The sequence below is a fragment of the Neoarius graeffei genome, chromosome 23, assembly GCF_027579695.1.
Source record: "Neoarius graeffei isolate fNeoGra1 chromosome 23, fNeoGra1.pri, whole genome shotgun sequence".
In the NCBI taxonomy this organism is placed as follows: Eukaryota; Metazoa; Chordata; class Actinopteri; order Siluriformes; family Ariidae; genus Neoarius; species Neoarius graeffei.
In genome coordinates, this window is record NC_083591.1 from 54,322,380 (window position 1) to 54,350,273 (window position 27,894).

At 41.6% G+C, this 27,894-nt stretch overlaps 1 protein-coding gene across 1 annotated transcript in view; it reads right to left on the bottom strand.

Moving 5' to 3' along the window:
• Nucleotides 1–27,894, bottom strand: part of mpp7b (MAGUK p55 scaffold protein 7b) — a 132,589-nt gene that overhangs the window by 92,809 nt on the left and 11,886 nt on the right. The window contains exons 3-5 of the mRNA XM_060905435.1: nucleotides 22,438–22,515; nucleotides 10,871–10,951; nucleotides 1,907–2,041 (exon numbers count right to left, since the gene is read on the bottom strand). Of these exons, the coding sequence (XP_060761418.1) occupies nucleotides 1,907–2,041; nucleotides 10,871–10,951; nucleotides 22,438–22,515 (294 nt within the window). The remainder of the gene's footprint in view (nucleotides 1–1,906; nucleotides 2,042–10,870; nucleotides 10,952–22,437; nucleotides 22,516–27,894) is intronic.

A 27,894-nucleotide genomic window follows, 5' to 3' on the forward strand; every position in this document is an offset into this window, starting at 1 on the left:
TTTGGTCCTCAAGAGCAGAAAACGAGTTGGTGCAAATTTAATACCTTCCATTGTGTTGTATTCATTTACACACATCTTAATGAAGTGACCTTTACACACATTCAGGTGCTAAATTTAGTTTTCTAATTGACTTTGTCCTCTATTTTACACCTTTTTTTTGGGGGGGGGGGGGGGGGGGGGGCAACGACACTCCAAATTGCATATTGTGTAGACAAGACGTGCAGTTTTTTGCTTTTTTTTTTAAAAGCAATTCTGTATAAATCCTGTTTGTAATTCAGCTTGTTCTTTCTAAAAGATTTGCACATTTGCAAGCACAGTTTAAAAGTTTTTTTTTTTGTAAGTCTTGCTCTAAGTGCTTAATTGTACCTGGAAATAATCTCATTCTCATCTCATTATCTCTAGCCGCTCCATCCCTCTACAGGGTCGCAGGCAAGCTGGAGCCTATCCCAGCTGACTACGGGCGAAAGGCGGGGTACACCCTGGACAAGTCGCCAGGTCATCACAGGGCTGACACATAGACACAGACAACCATTCACACTCACATTCACACCTACGCTCAATTTAGAGTCACCAGTTAACCTAACCTGCATGTCTTTGGACTGTGGGGGAAACCGGAGCACCCGGAGGAAACCCACGCGGACACGGGGAGAACATGCAAACTCCACACAGAAAGGCCCTCGCCGGCCCCGGGGCTCGAACCCAGGACCTTCTTGCTGTGAGGCGACAGCGCTAACCACTACACCACCGTGCCGCCCCTGGAAATAATAAGTAATTAAAAATAATTCCTGTGTACTGAAGGTATGGGAGACTTGAGACTGAGAAACTTCTGATTATTCTGGTGTGAAAGTGTTTTTCAAAGGGTGGTTAATAAATAACTGGGTATTCATAATCTTGCTAAATACAGTTCCCTTCACAATTATTGGCACCCCTTGTAAAGATTTGTCAAAAGGGTTAGAAAAAAAATCCACCTTTTGGTGAAGTCGCTCCATCTCACACTGAAAAAATGAGAAAAATCCAACCTTTAATTGAAACATACAGTACTTATAACCATCCCCTGACTTCTGAAAGTCAACACACCTCTTACTCGTTTGGTATGTTTTCTCTTAACTTTGGGAATTTGGCCTCTGTATCACCTCATATTTGTTCCCCAGTTAATCAGGAAGTCAGGGATTAGAGCTTGAATGTTCCTACCCACCCCAATCATTACAAAACTGTACAATTTAAATGGGAAACATTCTTCAGTTACATTGTGTTCACTGTAATTACCAGGCGTGCCAATAATAGTGGCGTGTGTTTTTGTTGGAAATAATTTTCTTGATGAGGGATTTGTTTTAACTCTGAATAAATTTATTTCAATTAAAGGTTGGATTTTTCTCATTTTTTTTCAGAGTGAGATGAAGCGACTTCACCAAAAGGTGGATTTTTTGCTAACCCTTTTTACTCATCTTTACAAGGGGTGCCAATAATTATGGAGGGCACGCTATTGTAACTGGGTTAAGGCTATGTATTTGAACATCTCTTCCAAATCCAAATGAAGCAGGTGGTGTAATTTATCAGTAGCCATTCATAAAGAACAAATTGCCTTTCTTCTTGGCACGTCTGAAGACCATTAGGCTATGGGGGAAACCATTGGTTAGAAAAGCAGCTTTGGGACCAAAAGGCCACCGGTTTGATTCCCTGAACCAGCAGGAATGGCTGAAGTGCCCTTGAGCAAGGCACCTAACCTGCAACTGCTCCCCAGGCCGCTCTGGGTATGTTGTATGTTGCTCTGGATAAGAGCATTAATGATGTCAGAAGTAGTTACTATGGTGACCTGATGGCTACTGATGTAATGTACTGTCCAGTTGTGCATTCCTTCTTAATACAGAGAGCTAGGAAGATATTTCAGTGCCCCTGAGAGACTAACCAGAGGTTCTTTGCTTTTCTTGAGCTGAATAATCCGAACTGAGTCTTCTTCACCTTCATCATCCTCAGCTTCCATCGATGGAAGTTTGGGCTCATAATCTTTCTGAGCGACGACATCATGCACTGAGAGAAGATCCTGAAAAAGAGCACATTCTTGTTTTCCGGTGAGTGCCAAAACTAAAAAAAAAAAAAAAAAAGACATCTTTGCATGCTAGGAAAGTACATGAGATCCTGAAAAACTATTTCCCTCTCAACAGCAGACTCTTCTTCATTGGCTTTTGAACATATATTACTTTTATGGAGATGATAATTAGTGCATAAAAAAATAGAGAACAACAAATGATCCAAGTAGCACCGTATCGTTAAACCACTGAATGAATGAAGCTGTCACTGGTTAAGCTCCTGTACAGGGACGTCTGCCAATGTCTTCGAAGCTCGAAAAGTATTGCTGTGTCCTTTGAGTCGTGGAGAAGAGAAAACCTGAGTCCTGAGGTTCTGTGATGTTTCGATTGGCTACGATGCAGCGCACTATGGCTAGCTTAGCCCTAATAATCAAGCTTCCCGAACACTGAGCACATTTGTGTTGTCTCCAGGAAAAGCACATTCGCTAAAGATTGATTTTCTCCCCAAAGCACGCTTAAAGCTAGCTACAAGAATCCTACCAAATAAGGAATGGATTAATACACTCCTTTTTCTTTGGAACTACAGCGAGATGAAGTGTATTCAGAGTATTAGCTGTGACTGATGCTAATGCTATCAGGAAATCTGAAACAGTTGCCTTAAATTTTGTGCTATTATTTTTCTTTTTAATAAAGTGCTAAAAGTTACAGCAAATGCAAAACAAACCTGCTTGGCAAATAAAAGCAAGCTGAAATAAAAGAATCTGTTTTTATTTTCAGTTAATTTCACTTCCCACAGTTTATCAAGGTGAACTTCAACCCTGCGAATTAATGAACCCTGGATGTGAGAAACAAAGCAGCAATAAAACATTTCAGAGTGCGCTAGTATTGGAAAATGATCAATAACATATGATTGGTGGTGTTACTCTAGCCTGGTCCCGCCCATCCTAAGCGTGACCCAACACGAGGGCCTGTTGCGAGCTTAGTCTGGCCAGGCAAGCTATCTACAGCTCTTCCAAGCTCCCGAAAAATCGGGAGCCAATCAACTTTGAGCATCTCCAACGGCCCTGGGTAGAGGCGTGTTCAAGGCAGTGACGTAGTAGAACTGCGACCGGAAGCCATAGATTGTTTACAGAATCTATGCCGGAAGCACTTCATTCACTAGAAACATTACGAACATGGAGCAAGTTCTCATGGAAAACGGAGCAAAGAGCAGCCCTGGAGGTATTTATTGAAAGGAAGGACGTTTTCGCCTTGCTCCCGACCGGCTTCGGTAAGAGTTTAATCTACCAGTTAGCCCCGTCGCGTCACATACGTCAGAGGAAAGAGTGATGTGATTGGTTTAAGCTTCGTCACAGCCTTTTCTGGCTTCGACCAGTAGCAAACTGAGGCATTTCAGGGAGGCGGGTCAACCACGCACTTTGGGAAACGGTTGGGCTTAATATCTTTGCCAGACCAATGTTCGCAGAGCTTTGAAGTCGCGTTAGCCAGACTAGTGTTACTCTTACATCTACTGACATCTCATATCTTTCTTGTACTTTTATCATTGTTTGTTGCTAACAGGTTAAAAAATTAGCTAGCTAATGTTAGCTGTTCATTCAAACACTCAAGAACTCATATAATGCTGTGTTCAAGACAACAGTAAACTTGGAAACTTCCAAAAAACTTGCGTTCACAAGATTCATTTGGAAAACAAAATGGATGACTGTAGTAACATGTTCGCAATTTGTTGTTGAACGCATAAACAAGTTCTTGTAGCTGCTTGCCATGGTTGAGCAAGACAGAAAATGTATAAGGTGTAAGAATGTAAGAATCCAAACATATCAGATACAACAGTATATGACTTATTAAAAGTAATTCAGTAGCATTTGTAATATTATTGTGTTACCCGTCATGATGGCGGATTCCATGATTGTAGTTTTTATGATGGATGTCAAGTCGGGTAAATCAGGAACCTGAATTTCTGTACGAGTTTCCGAGCAAAAAATCTGACCCCACTGTGTGCTCAAATCATTTTTACTGAATTTTCGATGTTCTATGAACACAACATAAGCGCCACCTTAAATAGTAAGACAAAAACTTATGCTTAAAGTCAAACAAAACCCAAAAATAAACTCCGTCTGCCGATCACGGTAAGTGCCCTGATATATCCCTCCCCCCGCCCACATGCTTAAATTAAAAATAAAATATTATAACAACAATTTATCCATTTTAAAATGTATATTGTTAAAAATAGTGTTACCTAGGCACAGCCATTTGCACTAAACCCAAAGATCCATCTGTTACATAACTAACACACTACTACACCATTTACCTTTGTTATGCAGAGCCATCAAATAAAGGCTTCTAATTAAAAAAAAAAATCCCCAGGCACCACTACGCATGCTCTCTCTCTCTCTCTCTCTCTCTCTCTCTCTCTCTCATTGTGTGTGTGTGTGTGTGTGTGTGTGTGTGTGTGTGTGTGTGTGTGTGTGTGTTCACTGCTTCAGATGGGTTAAATACAGAGAAAGAAATTTACTGTGCTGTAATATCAGTGAGAAAAATAAAGGCTTCTAATTCTAAAAAATAAAAATCCCCAGGCACCACTACTCTCTCTCTCTCTCTCTCTCTCTCTTTCTCTCTCCTTCTTCCCCTGTGTGTGTGTGTGTTAAATGCAGAAAAAGAAATTCACTGTGCTGTAATGTGTATGTGACAAATAAAGGTTTCTAATTCTTAAAAAAATAAATCCCCAGGCACCACTACGCATGCTCTCTCTCTCTCTCTCTCTCTCTCTCTCCCTGTGTGTGTGTGTGTGTGTGTGTGTGTGTGTGTGTGTGTTCACTGCTTCAGATGGGTTAAATACAGAGAAATAAATTCACTGTGCTGTAATGTCAGTGAGACAAATAAAGGCTTCTAATTCTAAAAAAAAATCCCCAGGCACTACTACTACTCTCTCTCTCTCTCTCTCTCTCTCTCTCTCTCTCTGTCTTTCTCTCTCCTTCTTCCCCTGTGTGTGTTAAATGAAGAAAAAGAAATTCACTGTGCTGTAATGTGTATGTGACAAATAAAGGCTTCTAATTCTTAAAAAAAAATCCTCAGGTGCCACTATGCTCTCTCTCTCTCTCTCTCTCTCTGTCCTTCTCCTCCCATGTGTGCATTAAATACAGAGAAAGAAATTCACTGTGCTGTAATGTCAATGAGACAAATAAAGGCTTCTAATTCTAAAAAAAAAAAAATCCCCAGGCACAACTATTCTCTCTCTCTCTCTCTCTCTCTCTCTCTCTCTGTCTTTCTCTCTCCTTCTTCCCCTGTGTGTGTGTGTTAAATGAAGAAAAAGAAATTCACTGTGCTGTAATGTGTATGTGACAAATAAAGGCTTCTAATTCTTAAAAAAAAAATCCCCAGGTGCCACTATGCTCTCTCTCTCTCTCTCTCTCTCTCTCTCTCTCTCTCTCTCTCTCTGTCCTTCTCCTCCCATGTGTGCATTAAATACAGAGAAAGAAATTCACTGTGCTGTAATGTCAATGAGACAAATAAAGGCTTCTAATTCTAAAAAAAAAAAAATCCCCAGGCACAACTATTCTCTCTCTCTCTCTCTCTCTCTCTCTCTCTCTCTCTCTCTCTCTCTGTCTTTCTCTCTCCTTCTTCCCCTGTGTGTGTTAAATGAAGAAAAAGAAATTCACTGTGCTGTAATGTGTATGTGACAAATAAAGGCTTCTAATTCTTAAAAAAAAAATCCCCAGGTGCCACTATGCTCTCTCTCTCTCTCTCTCTCTCTCTCTCTCTCTGTCCTTCTCCTCCCATGTGTGCATTAAATACAGAGAAAGAAATTCACTGTGCTGTAATGTCAATGAGACAAATAAAGGCTTCTAATTCTAAAAAAAAAAAAATCCCCAGGCACCACTACGCATGCTCTCTCTCTCTCTCTCTCTCTCTCTCATTGTGTGTGTGTGTGTGTGTGTGTGTGTGTGTTCACTGCTTCAGATGGGTTAAATACAGAGAAAGAAATTTACTGTGCTGTAATATCAGTGAGAAAAATAAAGGCTTCTAATTCTAAAAAATAAAAATCCCCAGGCACCACTACTCTCTCTCTCTCTCTCTCTCTCTTTCTCTCTCCTTCTTCCCCTGTGTGTGTGTGTGTGTGTGTGTGTGTGTGTGTGTTAAATGCAGAAAAAGAAATTCACTGTGCTGTAATGTGTATGTGACAAATAAAGGTTTCTAATTCTTAAAAAAATAAATCCCCAGGCACCACTACTCTCTCTCTCTCTCTCTCTCTCTCTCTCTCTCTGTCCTTCTCCTCCCATGTGTGCATTAAATACAGAGAAAGAAATTCACTGTGCTGTAATGTCAATGAGACAAATAAAGGCTTCTAATTCTAAAAAAAAAAAAATCCCCAGGCACAACTATTCTCTCTCTCTCTCTCTCTCTCTCTCTCTCTCTGTCTTTCTCTCTCCTTCTTCCCCTGTGTGTGTGTGTTAAATGAAGAAAAAGAAATTCACTGTGCTGTAATGTGTATGTGACAAATAAAGGCTTCTAATTCTTAAAAAAAAAATCCCCAGGTGCCACTATGCTCTCTCTCTCTCTCTCTCTCTCTCTCTCTTTCTCTCTCTCTCTCTGTCCTTCTCCTCCCATGTGTGCATTAAATACAGAGAAAGAAATTCACTGTGCTTTAATGTCAATGAGACAAATAAAGGCTTCTAATTCTAAAAATCTAATCATTAATTTTCTGTAACCATGTGATTTTTTTTTTTTTACTGGCAACAAAATCTGTGAATCAAATCAACAGACTTCAGTTTTATGAAGTTTAAATCTCACTCAGCTGAATAACACATACTCAGTACTGACACACATACGAGTAAACAGTGGGCATTGTCATAGCAACGGGATTCTTGCGGTCTAAAATGATCACTTTTCTCAGTGAATAAAAACAAAGAAAAGCATGTCACATAAAAATACAAGGAAAACTTTCATTTTAATTGTAACTGGCTATGAGTCTGCTCACTGTTTACATGTGTGTGTGTGTGTGTGTGTGTGTGTTCACTGCTTCAATGATCAAGCTTATTTTTACACCCAAATGCTTGACACTCAGCATCTTCAGGGCTCATCTCATTCTCATCATCTCTAGCCACTTTATCCTGTTCTACAGGGTCGCAGGCAAGCTGGAGCCTATCCCAGCTGACTACGGGCGAAAGGCGGGGTACACCCTGGACAAGTCGCCAGGTCATCACAGAGCTGACACATAGACACAGACAACCATTCACACTCACATTCACACCTACGGTCAATTTAGAGTCACCAGTTAACCTAACCTGCATGTCTTTGGACTGTGGGGGAAACCGGAGCACCCGGAGGAAACCCACACGGACACGGGGAGAACATGCAAACTCCACACAGAAAGGCCCTTGCCGGCCACGGGGCTCGAACCCGGACCTTCTTGCTGTGAGGTGACAGCGCTAACCACTACACCGCTGTGCTGCTGTTTACAGCAATTTAGACACAATATTTATCCACTAGATCTCAGCCTCGGTAAGTCCTGTAGCGTGTAAGTAATATTACAATCTTGGATTCTTTCACGTAACTTGTACTCAGATTGTGATATCTGATCCTCAGAGAGAGTGAGATATCAGCGTCCGGGAACAATGTTTTACTTTTAAAGTAAAATCTGTACACAGTGTACAGGAACAAATATGAACAAATGTCTTGTCTGGATATTATCTGTCAGTATAAAGGAGTTTAATTTTGGGTTTTGTTTGGGTTTAAGAGTGTATGATGTATTGACATTGTTTAAAAAAAAAACCAACAGGGATTAAATTCAGAAATGGAAACAATACGGAAGTTTGGAAATGTTTCATTTCCCAGTCACCTTTTTTATTTCCAAACTGTCATTAAACTCCCTTTGGCCTGGCCATCAACGCTGACTAGTCGATGACAAACTTGTTGTCACACCAAAAACTGATTCAGAACATATCAAGCCTGGACTTTCTGTGATGGAAAAACATGAAGTAGACCAGAACTTAATGTCAGTGTAACTATATTAATGTGACAGCTACAGTTCTATAGGACGCAGTACTGAAGGAACATGTTTAAATGAGTTTCAGTTTCATGGTTGTAGTATGTAGTAATTGACATTAATCAGCGTCTGGTCAACTTGAGATTTTTCCCGCAACAAAACCAGCAGCCAAAGAGCAATACATTAAGTCTCATCTTGCGTTTCTGTTTTTTTTTTTTGTTTTTTTCCACTGACTTTTGGTCGAGTTTATTTGGAAGCAGCTCCTCAGACTTGATTGACAGTTGGACACGCGTTTGGAAATGGAAAGGGAATTTAAAAGACTAATTGGGAATTATGTTTGGAAATGAACCGAGAATGGAAAAGGCAAATGGGAAACACAATATCCATCCGTTTTATTTCCAGTTTACATGTATATTTTCCATTTTCTCCCAGTCCATTTTCCTACTTTTTATTTCCAGCTGTGATTTGGATTTTTGTTAATCATCCAATCATTTAGCAAAGAACTTTTTTTTCTACCAGTGCTCTGGTGTATAATCTTTAATACCATAAAATTAGTTTACATAGATTCTGTGAGATACTGAAAACCTTTATATCAGATCTACAGTTATTATCATGTTTAGTCCTGGGTGTGACTTTAAACTGCAACCGGTGGTGAGTCTCAGGTCCGAGAGGACTTGAGTATTGGGGAAAGTGGAGTTACCCCTTAATCATCATTGCTCCCAGGTCCACTCTAACCTGGAGTGGTAGCACCTGCCTGGGTTCCAGCTATGGGTTAAATACAACCCTGATTCCAAAAAAGTTGGGACAAAGTACAAATTGTAAATAAAAACGGAATGCAATAATTTACAAATCTCAAAAACTGATATTGTATTCACAATAGAACACAGACAACATATCAGATGTCGAAAGTGAGACATTTTGAAATTTCATGCCAAATATTGGCTCATTTGAAATTTCATGACAGCAACACATCTCAAAAAAGTTGGGACAGGGGCAATAAGAGGCTGGAAAAGTTAAAGGTACAAAAAAGGAACAGCTGGAGGACCAAATTGCAGCTCATTAGGTCAATTGGCAATAGGTCATTAACATGACTGGGTATAAAAAGAGCATCTTGGAGTGGCAGCGGCTCTCAGAAGTAAAGATGGGAAGAGGATCACCAATCCCCCTAATTCTGCACCGACAAATAGTGGAGCAATATCAGAAAGGAGTTCGACAGTGTAAAATTGCAGAGTTTTTGACCATATCATCATCTACAGTGCATAATATCATCAAAAGATTCAGAGAATCTGGAAGAATCTCTGTGCGTAAGGGTCAAGGCCGGAAAACCATACTGGGTGCCCGTGATCTTCGGGCCCTTAGACGGCACTGCATCACATACAGGCATGCTTCTGTATTGGAAATCACAAAATGGGCTCAGGAATATTTCCAGAGAACATTATCTGTGAACACAATTCACCGTGCCATCCACCGTTGCCAGCTAAAACTCTATAGTTCAAAGAAGAAGCCGTATCTAAACATGATCCAGAAGCACAGACGTCTTCTCTGGGCCAAGGCTCATTTAAAATGGACTGTGGCAAAGTGGAAAACTGTTCTGTGGTCAGACGAATCAAAATTTGAAGTTCTTTATGGAAATCAGGGACGCCGTGTCATTCAGACTAAAGAGGAGAAGGATGACCCAAGTTGTTATCAGCGCTCAGTTCAGAAACCTGCATCTCTGATGGTATGGGGTTGCATTAGTGCATGTGGCATGGGCAGCTTACACATCTGGAAAGACACCATCAATGCTGAAAGGTATATCCAGGTTCTAGAGCAACATATGCTCCCATCCAGACGACGTCTCTTTCAGGGAAGACCTTGCATTTTCCAACATGACAATGCCAAACCACATACTGCATCAATTACAGCATCATGGCTGCGTAGAAGAAGGGTCTGGGTACTGAACTGGCCAGCCTGCAGTCCAGATCTTTCACCCATAGAAAACATTTGGCGCATCATAAAACGGAAGATACGACAAAAAAGACCTAAGACAGTTGAGCAACTAGAATCCTACATTAGACAAGAATGGGTTAACATTCCTATCCCTAAACTTGAGCAACTTGTCTCCTCAGTCCCCAGACGTTTACAGACTGTTGTAAAGAGAAAAGGGGATGTCTCACAGTGGGAAACATGGCCTTGTCCCAACTTTTTTGAGATGTGTTGTTGTCATGAAATTTAAAATCACCTAATTTTTCTCTTTAAATGATACATTTTCTCAGTTTAAACATTTGATATGTCATCTATGTTCTATTCTGAATAAAATATGGAATTTTGAAACTTCCACATCATTGCATTCCGTTTTTATTTACAATTTGTACTTTGTCCCAACTTTTTTGGAATCAGGGTTGTAGTATATCACCAATAAGGTGCTGGCAGCAGGGCACTTTTTGGTGCAATGTGGCAGATGAACCCAACAGGGTCAATGGCACACCACCAGATGGCATGTGGAAGAGCCACTCAAATGGCCAACGGATGGCATCACTCACTCGGCAAATCAGTTGTCACTGCAGGTCAACTTCCACACCCGTCAGGTCTGTGATACTTTTGTGCACCACTTGGCATCAGGTCTGGAGGTCCAGAGAGACAACACGATAGGGGCACGACGTCAATTGTCTTATCTTACTGTGCAAGATGCTTTATTAGGAGAGGAGCTCTGGCGCGGGCCTCGCGGCCCATCTCCATTTCCGTGCATCCTAACGAAGCAGTCATCATCACTAGCGATGGACAACTGACAATTATCATGTTAGTATTTTTTTCAGTTTCAGCTCCAATCCACGCAGCACAGAGCACACAAACGTCATGACTGAACATGCTACATTACCTGAACATGGGGTTTAGAAAGCACGTACTTCAACTCTGCAATCTCAGGTCTGGCCTCTAAAGTATGTAGCTCCTTCATTACCTGCAAAAAAAAAAGAAGGAATAACTGAGAGTTTGACAACATCATAAAACACACAATATGAGAAGTTCATACAGTCCAAGAAGTAATAATAATAATAATAATAATAATGCCCTGTGATGACCTGGCGACTTGTCCAGGGTGTACCCCGCCTTTTGCCCGTAGTCAGCTGGGATAGGCTCCAGCTTGCCTGCGACCCTGTAGAAGGATAAAGCGGCTAGAGATAATGAGATGAGATAATAATAATAATAATAATAATAATAATGCCCTGTGATGACCTGGCGACTTGTCCAGGGTGTACCCCGCCTTTCGCCCGTAGTCAGCTGGGATAGGCTCCAGCTTGCCTGCGACCCTGTAGAACAGGATAAAGCGGCTAGAGATAATGAGATGAGATAATAATAATAATAATAATAATAGCTGTGTAAATGGTTACTTTTTGCATATCTGGCCTACTTTACACTTATCTTTGCTTTCTTTGTCCTGTATATATAATGAATGAGACACGTTTAATATTTGCATTGGCTCTTTTAACTCCGTGAACTCAGATTTACTGTAAAATGCCTACCAGAGCCAATAAAATGCGATTGTGCTTTTCAAACGGCTAAATAAGTTCCTCCAATTGGCTGGTGTTCAGCCTGCGAGAGTCAAAACATATTAAAAAAGTATCTAAATCATCACCCTGTTCATCACTAACAGTGCTGGAGGATGAAAACTGACCTATGCACAAAACGATAGATTGAAGAACGCACCAGGGAGCAGGACAATTAACTATATTAAATACAACATTATTTTAAAGTTAGAGCATGTGGGACTTTTTGTGCAAAAGGAAAAAAAATGTAGTCTTATTATTCTTTAAAAAAGAAACTCTAAAAGAGGAGGTTCATGAGAATAGTATCCGATCATTCGCATATCATACGACTGCCCAGATACGCTCTACGTCATTGATCCTGAAATCATCGCTAAAGATCCACACCCAAATTTTTGCTACACTTCCTTTCCAGTAACTCACAATTCACAATCCAGTCCACTAACAACCGGTCACACAACAGACCAGCACAAGCAGCATAAAGAGCAAAACAGCTAGCTGATATTAACATGCTAACCAGCTAATGTTAGCATGCTAGCTAAATTATGCGCTCTTGTTTCACTCTTTCACTTGGTACTCAGTTAATTGTGTCAGTTGAACTGCTGCGTGTGACCACATTTTCATTCTCGCAGCACTTCTATAGTACATGGGAGAACTAAAAAAAAAAAGGTTTTTAACAAATACAATGTGAATTTTTAAAGCAACAATACTTGATGAAACAAATATGACGTGATACAATACAATTTCGTTTGGCACCAAGGCACAATTTGACGATACTACAGAATCTGCTATGATCCGGTATTAGACGATACGATTTCTGTCGATAAGACATTGAGCTGATATTTGATGATGCTACGTTTCAATATTGGACGATAAAAAGGAATCGGCGGTGATACGATACAATTTCAATTCATAAGCTAACAACTCGATATTTCATGTTACTACTGAATCCGCTACCATGTATTTAACAGTTATTCCACAAAATCAAGTCATACATGAGCTGATAGCTATAATCCATGTACGATGAGATTGAGTGGAATAACTGTTTTATTCTATCTACATTCACGGGATTTTGAGAAACAGAGCATTTTTATTTTTATGTTTTGCAAATTCAATAAATAAAAACTTTGTACAAAATGTCCGACAAAATAATTTTGCTTAGAATGTAAACAAACCAGTGAAATGATAGGAGCAATTTGTGAAAAATGCAATAATAATAATAATAATAATAATTCTTGAAATTTTTTAAAAAAGATACGTTCTTACAATCAAATACTTTCATTCCATATTTTGTTGCGCTTTTTTTGTATTTTTTGGGTTTTGTTTCCGAGTAGAGTTTTTATTTTGTCCTCAGTTGGTTCAGTTACACGCTCCGCCATTTTGTTTTTCTCTCCTCATGCTAGGTATATGAGCTGATATCCTAGTAGTAGAGTAGCCAATCAGAGCGCACGATTGCTCATATCCAGTGAATGTGGAAAGAATAATATGATTTAGTAGCATGTGATTGAAATGTGAACAACTTTGCTCACAGTCTGGCATAAACCTACAGTAAATATGTGAATAATGATGACAGAGACGGACTACTTTAAGTATTATAATCATAATCATTTTATGTTTGCTGCTTTAATTCATTTCAGTCCTTTTAAATCAATGCATCAATTTGATTGTTCCACCTCAAATAATTATAATTAGTATCAGTATGCAGGTGATTATAGAAAATCATACGCACTGATTGGTCGAGAGATTCAGACTATTTCTCGATAATCACCTCGAGCGACTCGACAAAATGGCGGCTGATCGATTTGTCACCGTAAGTGAGGAAGAATTACAAACGATGAAAGAAAACACTGTTCCAAAAATAAAAGCACTAAAGATGCTCCGATGTTTGGTCTAAAACTATTCAAAGGGAAGGTGGAGTTGTGATTTATTTTATCGATTTCAAAACAAAGGATTTTATGTGACTCGGCGTAGATAAGTGACACAAGTCTGTGCCGCAAAGTTATTACATTTGCATGCCGCTTGCCTTTGAAGATTGAAATAAATTATTTTTAAATATAACTTTTTTTGCTCACGGGGCCCGGCCAGGCTCAGCCCGAAGCGGTGACATGGGCCCGACCTCCTGTGGGTTCACCACCCACAGAGGTAGCCGTAGGGGGCTGGTGCAATGTGGATTGGGTGGCAGTCGAAGGCAGGGGCCTTGATGACCTGATCCCCGAACACAGCAGCTAGCTGTTGGGACATGGAATGTCACTTCGCTGGGGGGGAAAGAGCCTGAGCTTGTGCAGGAGGTTGAGAGGTACCGGCTAGAGATAGTTGGGCTCACCTCCACGCACAGCTTGGGCTCCGGAACCCAGCTCCTCAAGAGGGGCTGGACTCTCCACTTCTCTGGAGTTGCCCATGGTGAACGGCGGCGGGCTGGTGTGGGCTTGCTTATAGCTCCCCAGCTCAGCCGCCATGTGTTGAAGTTTACCCCAGTGAATGAGACGGTCGCCTCTCTGCACCTTAGGATCGGGGAGAGGGCTCTTGCTGTTGTTTGTGCCTACGGGCTGAATAGCAGTCTAGAGTATCCAGCCTTCTTGGAGTCCCTGGGAGAGGTACTAAGAGGTGCTCAGACTGGGGACTCCATTGTTCTACTGGGGGACTGCAACGCTCACGTGGGCGACGACAGTGACACCTGGAGGAGCGTGATTGGGAGGAACGGCCACCCCGATCTGAACCCGAGTGGTGTTTTGTTATTGGACTTCTGTGCTAGTCACAGTTTGTCCATAACGAACACCATGTTCGAGCATAGGGGTGTCCATAAGTGCACGTGGCACCAGGACACCTTAGGTCGGAGGTCGATGATCGACTTTGTTGTCGTTTCATCGGATCTCTGGCCCTATGTCTTGGACACTCGGGTGAAGAGAGGGGCTGAACTGTCAACTGATCACCACCTGGTGGTGAGTTGGATCCGCTGGCGGAGGAGGAAGCCAGACAGACCTGGCAGGCCCAAACGTATGGTGAGGGTCTGCTGGGAACGTCTGGCCGAGCACTCTGTCAGGGAAGTCTTTAACTCCCACCTCCGGGAGAGCTTCTCCCAGCTTCCGAGGGAGGCGGGGGACATTGAGTCTGAGTGGACCATGTTTTCTGCCTCCATTGTCGACGCGGCTGTTCGGAGCTGTGGCCGCAAGGCAGGGGCGATTTTTCAGAGACAACAAGGGAAGCCGAGCTTCCCCTAAAATTCTCTCCCCAAACTGCGGCGTCTACGACGTTGAATTCTCATTAAAATAATAACTTGCATAACATAATATATGCCCAAGATTGTATTTATGTTCATAACTATCCTGTAACTTATTTGAGTGATGTCTGACGAACTTGCAGTTCGCTACGAGAATCACCTTTGCTGCCAGGCTGTAACCTTTCTTATTTCAATGGGCTCTATGGACTGGCAGCAGTGTTGCCAGATTGGGCGGTTTTAAGTGCATTTTGGCCGGTTTTGAACATATTTTGGGATGGAAAACGTCAGCAGTATCTGGCAACACTGACTGGCAGCCGGGTATCCGTTGCAGTCTACGAGACGGCTCTGAACAGCCAATTTCGGCTAGTTGTTATTGGTTAAAATCAACAAAATCGTCACTTCCAGGGAAGCCAGGCTTCTCTGGGACTAAACGAGACAGTGGGAGGGACAAGAAGCCGGGCTGATAAAGGATTATTGGAGGTAGTGTTTGAAAGACATGAGGAGGGCGGTACTTCGGCGAGGAACACGGAAGTATGATCAGTCAGTCCCTAGCGGATGTCGAGAAAGTGTAGTCGTGTGCCAAAGTGCTGTCCGAATTTCTTTTCATATAAACATTTCTTCTCATTGATGTCTCTGTACATTACTCTGTAAATAAATGTAAATATTACTTGTTGTGCTCTGTTAACTTTCATCCATTCTATCAGTTTGATCATTCATGAATTCAATCGTTTATTTCTTTTGTAGTTCAATCTGGTTGTAGGCTAGCTTGAGCCTTATTGGGATCTGCAGTGCTAGCTGCTAACAGAAATTGGTGAAGTCTCTGGAAAGCACAACCAGCTGGTATGACAGGGTCACAGACCATTTTCTGGAAAAGGAGCGGAGGGCAGAATTTGTGTATAAATAGTGTTCATGTTCATGAATCTGAAGTGTGTATATTGTTCAGTAATGTTAAGAGAATGGTGGGCTCTGTGTTATAGGTTATACCTGGGTATAATATTCAAGGTTCTGTGTGTTGCATAGCCTACCTGGTTATGAATTTCCAGACTGTGTTGCAGAAGATGTTCAAGGATGTGTTGCACAGCTGGGTATTGTGTTAAAGACTCTGTGTTGCATATCAGGGTATGATGTTCAAGGCTCTTCGTTGAATAGCCAGTGATTTTTGGATGTTTGATATTTTTGATTAAGGATATGAGGCACTAGCCTGGCAAGCCAGACTATAACATGAAATGTACAAGCAAAAATACTTTCTGCCACTAGGTAGGGTTGTCTAATTCACTATGCTAATGGGGCACACCTTTCTATGCTTTGATATCTGGCCTACAGGTTTTACAATGAATGCGTAAAATGGGCTTCCCCTGTTTTAAAAACCAGCAGCCGCCACTGCCGCAAGGTCTCCGGTGCCTGTCGTGGCAGCAATCCCCGAACCCAGTGGTGGACACCAGAAGTAAGGGATGCTGTCAAGCTGAAGAAGGAGTCCTATCGGGCCATGTTGGCCTCCGGGACTCCTGAGGCAGCTGATGGGTATCGGCAGGCCAGGCATGCCGCAGCTTGGGCAGTTGCGGAGGCAAAAACTCGGAACTGGGAGGAGTTCGGTGAGGCCATGGAGAAGGACTATCGGTCGGCTTCGAAGAAATTCTGGCAAACCGTCCGGCGCCTCAGGAGAGGGAAGCAGTACTCTGCCAACACTGTTTACAGTGCGGGTGGGGAGCTGTTGACCTCGACCTCGACTGGGGACATTGTTTGGCGGTGGAAGGAATACTTCGAGGATCTCCTCAATCCCACTGTCTCATCTTCCATTGAGGAAGCGGAGGCTGATGACTCAGAGGTGGACTCGTCCATTACCCAAGCCCGAAGTCACTGAGGTGGTTAGCAAGCTCCTCGGTGGCAAGGCACCGGGGGTGGATGAGATCCGCCCTGAATATCTCAAGTCTCTGGATGTTGTGGGGCTGTCTTGGCTGACACGCCTCTGCAACATCGCGTGGCGGTCGGGGACAGTGCCTCTGGAGTGGCAGACTGGGGTGGTGGTCCCTCTTTTTAAGAAAGGGGACCAGAGAGTGTGCTCCTATTATAGGGGAATCACACTTCTCAGCCTCCCAGGGAAGGTTTACTCCAGGGTACTGGAGAGGAGAATTCGGCCAATAGTCGAACCTAGGATCCAGGAGGAACAATGTGGTTTTCATCCTGCTCGCGGAACACTGGACCAGCTCCATATCCTTCATAGGGTGCTCGAGGGTTCATGGGAGTTTGCCCAACCAGTCCACATGTGCTTTGTGAATTTGGAGAAGGCATTCGACCGTGTCCCTCGTGGTATTCTGTGGGGGGTGCTTCGGGAGTATGGGGTTTGGGGCTCTTTGCTAAGGGCTGTCCGGTCCCTGTATGAACGGAGCAGGAGTCTGGTTCGCATTGCCGGCAGTAAGTCAGACCTGTTCCCAGTGCATGTTGGACTCCGGCAGGGCTGCCCTTTGTCATCGGTTCTGTTCATAATCTTTATGGACAGAATTTCTAGGCGCAGCCAGGGGCCGGAAGGAATCCTGTTTGGGAACCATAGGATTTCATCTCTGCTTTTCACAGATGATGTTGTCCTGTTGGCTTCTTCAAACCAGGACCTTCAGCATGTACTGGGGCAGTTTTCAGTCGAGTGTGAAGCAGCTGGAATGAGAATCAGCACCTCCAAGTCTGAGGCCATGGTTCTCGACTGGAAAAGGGTGGCTTGCCCTCTCCAGGTTGGTGGAGAAGTCCTGCCTCAAGTGGAGGAGTTTAAGTATCTCGGGATCTTGTTCACGAGTGAGGGAAGGCTAGAGCGTGAGATCGACAGGCAGATCAGTGCAGCCTCCGCAGTGATGCGGTCGCTTTACCGGTCCGTTGTGGTGAAGAAGGAGCTGAGCCAAAAGGCGAAGCTCTTGATTTACCGGTCGATCTACATTCCGACTCTCACGTATGGTCATGAGCTTTGGGTAATGACCGAAAGAACAAAATCGCGGATACAAGCGGCCGAAATGAGTTTCCTTCGCAGGGTGGCTGGGCGCTCCCTTAGAGATAGGGTGAGAAGCACAGTCACTCGGGAGGAGCTCGGAGTAGAGCTGCTGCTCCTCCACATCGAGAGGAATCAGCTGAGGTGGCTCGGGCATCTCTTTCGGATGCCTCCTGGATGCCTCCCTGGGGAGGTGTTCCAGGCATGTCCCTCCGGGAGGAGGCCCTGGGGAAGACCTAAGACACGCTGGAGGGACTATGTCTCTCGGCTGGCCTGGGAACGCCTCGGTGTTCTCCCCGAGGAGCTGGCCGAGGTGTCTGGGGAAAGGGAAGTTTGGGCTTCCATGCTCAGACTGCTGCCTCTGCGACCCGGCCCCGGATAAGCGGAAGAAGACGAGACGAGACTTTTTAAAAATAATCACCTGTGTATTTGTGCTAAAACAGTTAACTGCCTCAGGCTCAGTTAATAATAATAATAATAATAATCATAATAACAACAACAAGAGTATATTTTCTAGTTTGGGACGCATCGCAAACCACATACAATGATGTTTGTACTATTTAGACATCCTATTTATTGTAGAGTGAGGTTAATAGCATCATATTTTCTGCTTCTTACCACCTTTGGATTAATCTATTTAGTACCGAAGTCTAATCAAGTTTAAAAGCACTGTAAAGAAAACGAATCTTACTAGAGGCACATTGTGCAAATGTACTGTAATATTTGTGATTGAGTTAAATTGCATTTAGTTATATTTTCGACTTCATGACATTTTCATTTTTTAAATTTAATATTATGTCTTATATAAGACCTCCTTGATATAATGATATATATTTGATATTTTCTATTATAGTAGTTTAATGCTTGTTTTTTATATTTTTAATTTAGATCTTTTATTATTTCAAATGTATTTGTTATGAGTCTTTGACTCCTTGTACATATCGGTGATAAATAAACCCATGATTGATTGATTGATTGATTGATTGATTGATTGATGATTGAACAGTACAGTGCAACCCAAAATGTTCAACTCGCAATGTCATTGGATGAAACTCCAAAATCTTCCATCCCGTATCTTCAGTAATGCAAGAAAATGTTTTCAGTGCCATGGAAAAATAGTACTAAGGCTTTCTTCCTCACTCCAAAAAAAACAAAAAAGAAAGAAAGGTAGCGATTCTTTAAAGATGGTGCAGACATCCAATAGGACGATGGTTTGGATCGGGTTAAACCGGTCCAAGTGTAAGTATAATGCTACTGTTTGCATTGCAGGTCAAAAGGCCACAAGTCATTGAGAAAAAGTAATTTCGAGCAGAGCTACACCAACCAGGCTGGCCAAGCTCAGTGCGGTCACGAACATCACCAGACCCGACATTAACATGAAACTCGACACAGGGCTGCGACATGTGGAAAAATGGTTTTAGCAGCTTAAATCACCAAAATGTCCTCCTTGCTTTCACTCAGTGGCCAGATGGAAAGTGATATGGCTCAAACTTGGTGCGTGCTTTCAAGAGACAGCCAGCAATCGCGATCGCAGCCGGGAGATAATCTTCTGTTTCGACCATCACCGTAGATCTGAACTGATACCACCAACGGCGCGCCAAGAGCAAAATGCTTTTTGGATGATTCAGCAAGAAACTATTAGCGTGTACAGAATCGAGATTGATATCTAAAGCACAGTGGGACGCTACTGAGATAGACATGCTAAGTTCATCAGGAGCTGCTCGACTTTGTTTATTTCTTCCTGAAAGACACAGGAGCTGGATCGTGTCCAGGTCAAAGACCCTTCCATCTGAGATCTGTGTTTCTCTCATTTAGATCAGTCATGAAAAAGTGGGAAGAATTTTAAAGAAATGTTTGAATGAAATGCTGAATGTGGCATGAAGAGAATTTTGAAATGTTGCTTCATAGATCCAGGGTTCCTGGTTTGATCATGAGCTCCAGTCCCTGGTACTGATAATAACATGTTCTCCTTGTGTGTGTTTGTGGGTGTGGTTTTTCTCCAGGTTCTCCGCTTTCATCCTCGGTGGATTTGCGATGCTAAATTGCCCTGTGTGTAAACTGCCTGGGTGTGTATGGGGCTGTGGGATGGATGGTGCCTTATTCAGGATTACAGTCCCATTCTTGCCTTATAGCCAGCGTTCCTGGTGTTCACCAGTTAACCTAACCTGCATGTCTTTGGACTGTGGGGGAAACCGGAGCACCTGGAGGAAACCCACGCGGACACGGGGAGAACATGCAAACTCCGCACAGAAGGGCCCTCGCTGGCCACGGGGCTCGAACCCAGGACCTTCTTGCTGTGAGGCAACAGCGCTAACCATTACACCACCATGCCGCCCAGTTCCATCATTCTGTCACTAAATGAACAGCTGATCACACCGAGGTGCTCGCTGAGCGCCGATATTTATTAGTTTGATCCAGATCCATCACAACACTCAACAAAATAAATCAGTTATAGTTACGATGAATGAACGAACGAATGAAATATCGGTGTGTGAACCTGATATTCAGATTTAATCCACATCAGTAAGTACTATATTAATAAGGAGAAAAATAGTTTGAAAATTGATTGAATTTGTTCATTTGTTCGTTCATTCGTTCCGCCCACTTGTATGGCGTATTTTGACTCCAGCATGCAATTGGATCTATAATTGATAATGTTCATGTTACAGGTCAAAAAATGTCAACCTAGGTGATTTTTTCGACCCGAGTTTAAATTTACAACGTAGTTCATAATTTCCAACCTAGGTAAAATTTTAGATGATGTAAGATTCTTAAAGCTAGACGGCCTTTCGATTTCATAAAATCGGTGAAATTTAGTTCCCTCTGAAATTTGGTTATTGTGATAAATCTTTATTTCTGTAATATCTCATAAAATATCAGGCCATTCTTTGACTGGGAAGTTATTTAATTTGAGGAAATTGAACAAATAATCTGCATGAAATCGCTCACTTCATGCAGTCAAGCAGACAGAGGAAGTCCGTGTGCGCATGCGTAGGTTTACCTTCTTCTTCTTCTTCTTTTGGGTTTTACAGCAGCTGGCATCCACAGTGTTGCATTACTGCCATCTACAGGTTTCCCTTTGACTGTGCACTGACAGTTCCATCATCTCATCTCATCTCATTATCTGTAGTCACTTTATCCTGTTCTACAGGGTCGCAGGCAAGCTGGAGCCTATCCCAGCTGACTACGGGCGAAAGGCGGGGTACACCCTGGACAAGTCGCCAGGTCATCACAGGGCTGACACATAGACAACCATTCACACTCACATTCACACCTACGGTCAATTTAGAGTCACCAGTTAACCTAACCTGCATGTCTTTGGACTGTGGGGGAAACCGGAGCACCCGGAGGAAACCCACGCGGACACGGGGAGAACATGCAAACTCCGCACAGAAAGGTGCTCGCTGGCCACGGGGCTCGAACCCGGACCTTCTTGCTGTGAGGCGACAGCGCTAACCACTACACCACCATGCCACCCAGTTACATCATTCTGTCGCTAAACGAACAGCTGATCACACCGAGGTGCTCGCTGAGTGCCGATATTTATTAGTTTGGTCCTGCGTTTCCTTTCCTTCATATATAACATAACGTCTTTCCTTCTCGCTTTCCGTTACTGTAGTCGGTCTTTCACGTTTCATTCGCACATGCACATCCTCCATTTTTCTCTCCTGTTTCAAATTTGTATCCCACAATGCCTTGTACGAACAGGGAAAGCCCACTACATGATGCATGACGTAGTATCTTGTATCGTGTCATGGTGAAGCAGGAAAAAATAGCGGAAAATTTCAGGCCATGTGGCCCGAAATTCATTAATTGTTCTATTTTTTAAAAAATAAAATAAAATTGGACAGTCTTGTCTGTATATTCCTATCTACCTAATTAGTATTTTTTAATACTTAACCAGGATTCAAACTCAGAACCTTCTGACTCTTAATTTAACACCTTAACCACTAGACCAGCAACAGAAGGCATGCTATGTATTTTGTATTTATTCATGAGTGCAATCTTATTACATCATCAAGTAGTTTAAAATACAAACTCTTCCCAAATCCGAACCTGAAACCCAACCCTAGATACAGGAAGTTTCCCGAATACAAGTAGCAAATTATGAACTGGGTTAAAAATTCGTTCCTAGGTTGAAAAATTCCACCTGACCTACAATTCTGACCTTTAACATATACATTAAAGTTCACTTAACTAACGTAATTTCCTCATTAATTAATGAACAAACCAAATAAACATCCTTTGATATTTATAAACTGTATGTAAAAATCAGCAAAGTAACAATTTGTGTTTGTTTAAAATGTTAGCTAAAGACATCTGCTTTATCTGCTATAATAATCCATAAAAATTCATAAAACATAATAATAATAATAATAATAATAATAATAATAATAATAATAATAATAATAATAATAATAACAACTTAGTTTTGCTGAACCTCTGGTTAACATCTGTAATATCATTCACAGTTAACTTAATTGTATTCCTTGATGATATAAACAGCCATTACACTCGTCCTGTTTATCATCTGAAAAAAACTACAGTATTTACTGCAGGAGTTAGTTAATTAGTTAGTTAGTTAGTTAGTTAGTTAATTTATGGTGCATTGATGTTGAAGGTCATGCTTTGTTCATGTTCAGGTTCTTCCTCTAGCTCCGCCTCTCTTCCTCCGTCCCTGAAAAACACAACAGCCTTCTGGAAAGCCATCTCACCTCCCGCGCCAGTTGTTCAGTGTGTTCCTGGACTGGTGCTGGTTTCTGCCTTCCAAACCTCTGTAACGTCTCATGGAGCTGTGTGGAGAGAAAAGCTGTGTGAAGGAGCCTCCACAGTGTCTTAGCACGATCCGATTTCCTGACACGGCCAAACTAAACCTTTTAGAAACACAAGTCCTGGGGAAGCAGCTCAATTATTTTGGAATATACCATTTATTTAAAAACTAAACAAAAAAATATAACATCATCATCTCAATTCACCACAGCATCCTGTTGAGATCTGCTGATGTTTCTGTAAGGAATAAAACGTGCTGTTGTAGGGAAATAATAATGACGGGGCGGTGTGATGTGGGCCGATGTAATGTGCATAAACTCAACGTGTTCTTTATTTGGGCAAATCCACAATCCAGCAGAGGGATGAACCGGTGCCTCCTTCCCTCGTGCTCTGATTATGGATCATCACAGTGTTGTCATTTACGTTATAACAGCGATAAACAGCCCTTCCTTCACCGAACCGAGTTCAAACCGAGAGGATTTGTGTGATTATTCAGTCTTTAGCCTTTCTTTCTTTCTTTCTTTCTTTCTTTCTTTCTTTCTGCTGTATTTTTCTTTATTTATTAATTGTCTTTCCTTTGTCTTTTTCCTGTCTTTCTTTCTGATCTATCTATCTATCTATCTATCTATCTATCTATCTATCTATCTATCTATCTATCTATCTATCTATCTATCTATCTATCATTCATTTATTTCCTTCCTTCCTTCACCTTTCTTTCTTTTGGTTGCATTTATTTATTTGTTTGTTTGCTTGTTTATTGCCTTTCTTTTGCCTTTCATCCTCTCTTTTTGTTGCATTCATTCATTCATTCATTCATTCATTCATTGTCTTTCCTTTTCCTTTATGTTTTATCCTATGTTCCTTTCTTCTATTTATTTATTTATTTATTTATTTATTTATTGTCTTTCTGTTGCATTTTATTTGTTTTCTTTCCTTTGCCTTTCCTTTTTTCTTTCTGTTCTTTCATTTTTTTTCTTTTTGTTGCATTCATTTATTTACTTGCTTACTTATTTGTCTTTACTTCACCTTTCTTTCTTTCTTTCTTTCTTTCTTTCTTTCTTTCTTTCTTTCTTTCTTTGCCTTTCTTTTTTGTTTCTTTCTTTCATCCTTTGACTTTCTTTCTTTCTTTCTTTGCTTTTCTTTTTGTTGCATTCATTTATTTACTTGCTTACTTATTTGTCTTTACTTCACCTTTCTTTCTCTTCCTTTGTCTTTCTTTCTTTTTTGTTTCTTTCTTTCTTTCTTTCTTTCTTTCTTTCTTTCTTTCTTTCTTTCTTTCTTTCTTTCTTTCTTTCTTTGCTTTTCTTTTTGTTGCATTCATTTATTTACTTGCTTACTTATTTGTCTTTACTTCACCTTTCTTTCTTTCTTTCTTTCTTTCTTTCTTTCTTTCTTTCTTTCTTTCTTTCTCTTCCTTTGTCTTTCTTTCTTTTTTGTTTCTTTCTTTCTTTCTTTGCTTTTCTTTTTGTTGCATTCATTTATTTACTTGCTTACTTATTTGTCTTTACTTCACCTTTCTTTCTTTCTTTCTTTCTTTCTTTCTTGCTTTCTTGCTTTCTCTTCCTTTGTCTTTCTTTTTTGTTTCTTTCTTTCATCCTTTGACTTTCTTTCTTTCTTTCTTTCTTTCTTTCTTTCTTTCTTTCTTTGCTTTTCTTTTTGTTGCATTCATTTATTTACTTGCTTACTTATTTGTCTTTACTTCACCTTTCTTTCTTTCTTTCTTTCTTTCTTTCTTTCTTTCTTTCTCTTCCTTTGTCTTTCTTTCTTTTTTGTTTGTTTTCTTTCTTTCTTTCTTTCTTTCTTTCTTTCTTTCTTTCTTTCTTTCTTTCTTTCCCTTTCTTTTTTGTTTCTTTCTTTCTCGTTGTTACTCTCAGGGTCCACATGACCTGAATATCATCTCTGTAATATAAATATTATCATTAATAATGGTTTTCCATGTTTGTTAGAAAAAAATAACCGACCAACCACGTCAGGTTCCACGCTGGAAAAATCATTCAGCTGTTGATTTACATTCAGTAGAAATTTAAACACGGGGCATTTCGACCCAAACAGGACGTAACGGTTAACCGAGCGGGTTGGCGTTGGGTTATTAAGAAAGTGAGATATGAATAAAATATGTGATTATTATTAGACTGCAGCGTGGATTGTTAATTCGTTCAGCAGAGACTGAGCTCAATCATCCACAGAACAACAAGATGGCAAGTTTAGCCAAAGAATTATGACCTGTCTGTCTGCTTAACTGCCTGTCTGTCTGCAGCACGGCTGTCGGACTCCAGGACAGCTAAATCAGGTGTCATTAGTCAGGAAACCAGCAGACTGTCCTGGACTCTGGCTGTGCAGCTGGACACCTCTGCGCTAAAAGCATCAGTCTGTGAGACAGACAAGCGAAAGACAAACTGCTGTGAAATTGCCCAAGAAAGAAGCGATCATATTTACAGCCCTCATGTAGCGACGAGCTCGTATATAAAAGACAGCAGGTATAAAAAGAGCATGTTTTATAACAGCTGGATTTAGGAAAACAATGTCAGAGCTTTTACTTTTCCATAGATGGGACTGCAGGCCAAGTCACAGCCACATGTAGGCTGCGGGCAGAGCAGCGCTCTCTCCAGAGGCCGGATGTCTGAACCGAGTCGACATAACTGCACATAAAACTCCCTCCGCATACTGATCGTGTCACTTACTGAGCCTTCCGCCAAATCTCACACCTCATATACACACAGGCCAAAATATATCAACTGATTCCTGAAATGATTTTCCCCCTCGAACATCCAGCCACAGGAGTCTGCTGAGGTCCTGCTCTGGGTGATTGGAGGGTGGTGAGGGGTGATGGGGTTATGAGTGGTGATTAGGGGTGACTGGGGTGATTGGGGTTATGGGGGTGATGGGAGGTGATGGCAGGTGATGAAGGGGGTGATGGGGTGGAAGGGGTGATGAGAGGTGATTGGGGTGATGGGGTAATGGGTGGGTGATGAGGAGTTGATGAGGGATGATGAGGGTAATAGGTGGGAGATGGGGTGATGAGGGGTGATGATGGGTAATGGGTGGGTGATGGGGTGATGAGGGGTAATAGTTGGGTGATGGGGTGATGATGGGTAATGGGTGGGTGATGGGGTGATGAGGAATAATAGTTGGGTGATGGGGTGATGAGGGGTAATAGTTGGGTGATGGGGTGATGATGGGTAATGGGTGGGTGATGGGGTGATGAGGAGTAATAGTTGGGTGATGGGGTGATGAGGGGTAATAGGTGGGTGATTGGGTGATGAGTGGAAATGGGTGGGTGATGGGGTGATGAGTGGTAATGGGTGGGTGATGGGGTGATAAGGGGTGATTGGGGTGATGAGTGGTGATGGGTGGGTGATGGGGTGATAAGGGGTGATTGGGGTGATGAGTGGTGATGGGTGGGTGATGGGGTGATAAGGGGTGATTGGGGTGGTGAGTGGTAATGGGTCAGTGATGGGGTTGATATGGGGGTGATGAGGGGTAATGGGTGGGTGATGTGGGGATGATGAGGGGGTGATGAGGGGTAATGGGTGGGTGATTGGGTGATGAGTGGTAATGGGTGGGTGATGAGGTGATGTGGGGGTGATGAGGGGTAATGGGTGGGTGATGGGGTGATGTGGGGGTGATGGGTGGGTGATGGGGTGATGAGTGGTAATGGGTGGGTGATGGGGTGATGTGGGGGTGATGGGTGGGTGATGGGGTGATGAGTGGTAATGGGTGGGTGATGGGGTGATTAGGGGTTACGGTGATGATAAGGGGTGATGGGGGGGGTGATTGAGGAAACAGCTAACAGCCCCAATTTTCTCATCCAGCAGGTGAGCGCTCTTACTGTCTCAGATCAAAACCCCTGCAGTGAGGAGAAGAGAGAAAAGGAGTGAAGCTGGAGAGGACACGAGGAGAGGAGATTAGTGTCCACCACAGACAATGTGATCCATCTCACTTTAGGGATTTTGTACATCTGAGGAAATATAACACACCAGAGGAAGTCACTCCTTCACTCCGGAATGCTGTGGACCAAAGGATCTTAACTCCACGAGTCTGTCTGTCTGTCTTTTCCCTTTGCTTTTCTAATTTGATTTAACAATTTATTCTCCTTCCTTTGTTTTTTCTGTTGCATTTATTTGTTTATTTATGTTTGTTTGCTAACTTGTTTGTTGTTCTTTCTTTCTTTCTTTCTTTCTTTCTTTCTTTCTTTCTTTCTTTCTTTCTTTCTTTCTGTTACATTTATTTATTTGTTGCTTGTTTATTTGTTGTCTTTTTGTTGTATTTATTTATTTATTTATTTATTTACCCTTTTCTTTTTTACTTTTACTTTTGATTTGTTTATTTATAGTCATTTGCTTACTTGTTTGATCTTCTTTCTTTCTTTCTTTCTTTCTTTCTTTCTTTCTTTCTTTCTTTCTTTCTTTCTGTTACATTTATTTATTTGTTGTCTTTTTGTTGTATTTATTTATTTATTTATTTATTTATTTATTTATTCATTTATTTTCCCTTTTCTTTTTTACTTTTGATTTGTTTATTTATAGTCATTTGCTTACTTGTTTGATCTTCTTTCTTTCTTTCTTTCTTTCTTTCTTTCTTTCTTTCTTTCTTTCTTTCTTTCTTTCTTTCTTCATTGTTGTTCTGTTTTTCTCCACACTTTGCTTTCTTTATTTTCTTCCATTTATTTTTGTTGCTTTTTTCTTTCACTTTTTCTGTTGCATTTATTTGTTTGTTGTTTGTTTATTTATTTTATTTATTTCTTTCTAACAGCTGTTGATACAGTACACAAGTCTTGTAGTTTGGGTAAAGAGTGATGATTAAACTGAAAAAAAAGAAATAAAATATAACCATCACATCAGCACAACATAAAAACTATTACTTTTTACAGCTACGCAGTAAACCATGTCACCTGTTTCCTGCTTTCCTTTTGGTTTTCAAGAAACATTTCCTATTCAACCATAACTTTACAAACACACAGCAAAGGATGAGGAAAGAAAAGAAAACAAAACAAAACCCACAAGAACACAGAACGTTGTATGGCATGTTTGTGTTCTCAGCTGAGATGAGCTCGAGGTACGTCTGGAACTCGGTTTGTGTCCTGAGGCTCACTATATCAACTTTATATACGTTCAGCCTCAGGCAGAAGTGTTTAGGTCGTAAATAATTTCCCAGCTCGCCTCCCGAGAGCCTCACCAATGCAGTGAACACTTGTTCTCTAAGGGTCCTCGAGCAGGTGGTGTGAGTGAGTGAGAGAGAGAGAGAGAGAGAGCTTGCAGGCTTGTGCATGTATAGAAGGTTGGAAAGTAAAGATGTTGAGCAGATGATTAGTCATGCGTGTGGCTGAACTCATTAAGGTGAGAGTCACGCCCACATTTCACTCACAGAAGTGACAAGTGCCCAAACCAAAAATAAGGAATCTG